The sequence below is a fragment of the Nanorana parkeri genome, unplaced genomic scaffold, assembly GCF_000935625.1.
Source record: "Nanorana parkeri isolate BGI_ZX_2015 unplaced genomic scaffold, ASM93562v1 scaffold748, whole genome shotgun sequence".
Classification (NCBI taxonomy): Eukaryota; Metazoa; Chordata; class Amphibia; order Anura; family Dicroglossidae; genus Nanorana; species Nanorana parkeri.
Window position 1 is genome coordinate 287,953 of NW_017307016.1, and position 1,525 is coordinate 289,477.

General features: G+C 49.6%; 1 protein-coding gene across 1 annotated transcript in view; it reads right to left on the reverse strand.

The window, feature by feature from the left end:
* DNAH1 (dynein axonemal heavy chain 1) overlaps positions 1–1,525 on the reverse strand; it is an 85,920-nt gene that overhangs the window by 76,065 nt on the left and 8,330 nt on the right. The window contains 1 exon segment of the mRNA XM_018564373.1: positions 705–861. Within this exon segment, the coding sequence (XP_018419875.1) occupies positions 705–861 (157 nt within the window).

Consider the following 1,525-nt stretch of genomic DNA (forward strand, 5'->3'; position numbering starts at 1 on the left):
GGGGGGTGGGGGGATTGGCAGGTAGAGGGGCGCATTGAGGAACCTGGCCTTGGGCAGCAGAGAGAGTAAATCCGGCCCTGCCCTCAAGTCTTTCATGTCTCCAACAGTGAGATCTCTCTCCCCTAACTCCAGACTCTGCTCCTTGAGTCCACCTTGAGTTTTGAGCTTCCCCATCATTCTTTGTGTGTTCCTGCTCAACCCTTCACTCAAGTCACAGACCCGGGAACTCAGCACAGGGATGGTGGGGGCCCCTCATAATGGGCACAGTGGGTGTACAGACCCGGGGATTCAGCACAGGGATGGGGGGAGCCCCTCATAATGGGCACAGCGGGTGTACAGACCCGGGAACTCAGCACAGGGATGGTGGGAGCTCCTCATAATGGGCACAGCGGGTGTACAGACCCGGGAACTCAGCTCAGGGATGGTGGGAACTCCTCATAATGGGCACAGCGGGTGTACAGACCCGGGAACTCAGCACAGGGATAGTGGGAGCCCCTCATAATGGGCACAGCGGGGGTACAGACCCGGGAACTCAGCATAGGGATGGTGGGAGCCCCTCATAATGGGTACAGCAGGTGTGTAGACACCAAAGAACTAAGCACAGGGATGGGGGGAGGTCCTCCTAACGCATGCTGCTTCCTAAGATGCTGCTGTGCCACTACAATAAGACACTTAGATTCTCTGAAAGCTCTGATAACTGTTACCTCCAATGGTAAGTAAGTTGGAAGAAGCTGTCCCGAGTTCTGCCCTGAGCCGGGTAGGTGGGCGGGGTCTGTGTTATGGGGCATTAGCAGATTTGAGTCAATTCCCTCATTGGACAGCAGCTGGGCTATATCCAGTTTCAGGTAGTCCCGCCTCCTCCTGGTGGGGAGAAAAATTGTTACAAAAGCTGTATAAAGTCTTACAGTTCATTTTCTTCAGAAGCCTGAGTAGAAAAGCCCGTCCCCTGCCAGCATCCTGCAGAGAAGGGCCCTTCTCTGGAAGCAGTGGCCTCTCTGTAGAGGTCCGACATGGCCCCTGCTAGACCTAGAACTCTCCAATCAGCTGGGAGCATGAGCTTAAATGATGGCAGAGCTACAGTACAGTGCGAGCCTGAAACAGCTGCATGCAGCTTGGAATAAATGTCTCTATAATATTCGGCTGTATATATATATCTACAGGTGAAACTCGAATAATTAGAATATCGTGCAAAGTTCATTTATTTCACTAATGCAACTTAAAAGGTGAAACTAATATATGAGAGAGACTCATTACATGCAAAGCAAGATAGTTCAAGCCGTGATTTGTCATCATTGTGATGATTATGGCTTACAGCTCATGAAAACCCCAAGAACACCAAATCCACAACCTCAAAAAAGTAGATTATTACATGCAATCAATAAAACAAGGATTGTACATAGAACAATATCGGACCTCTGAGAAGTACAAGCATGCATATGTACTCAGTACTTGGTTTGGGCCCCTTTTGCAGCACTTACTGCCATTACTTTTGCACGATATTCTAATTATTCGAGTTTCACCTGTA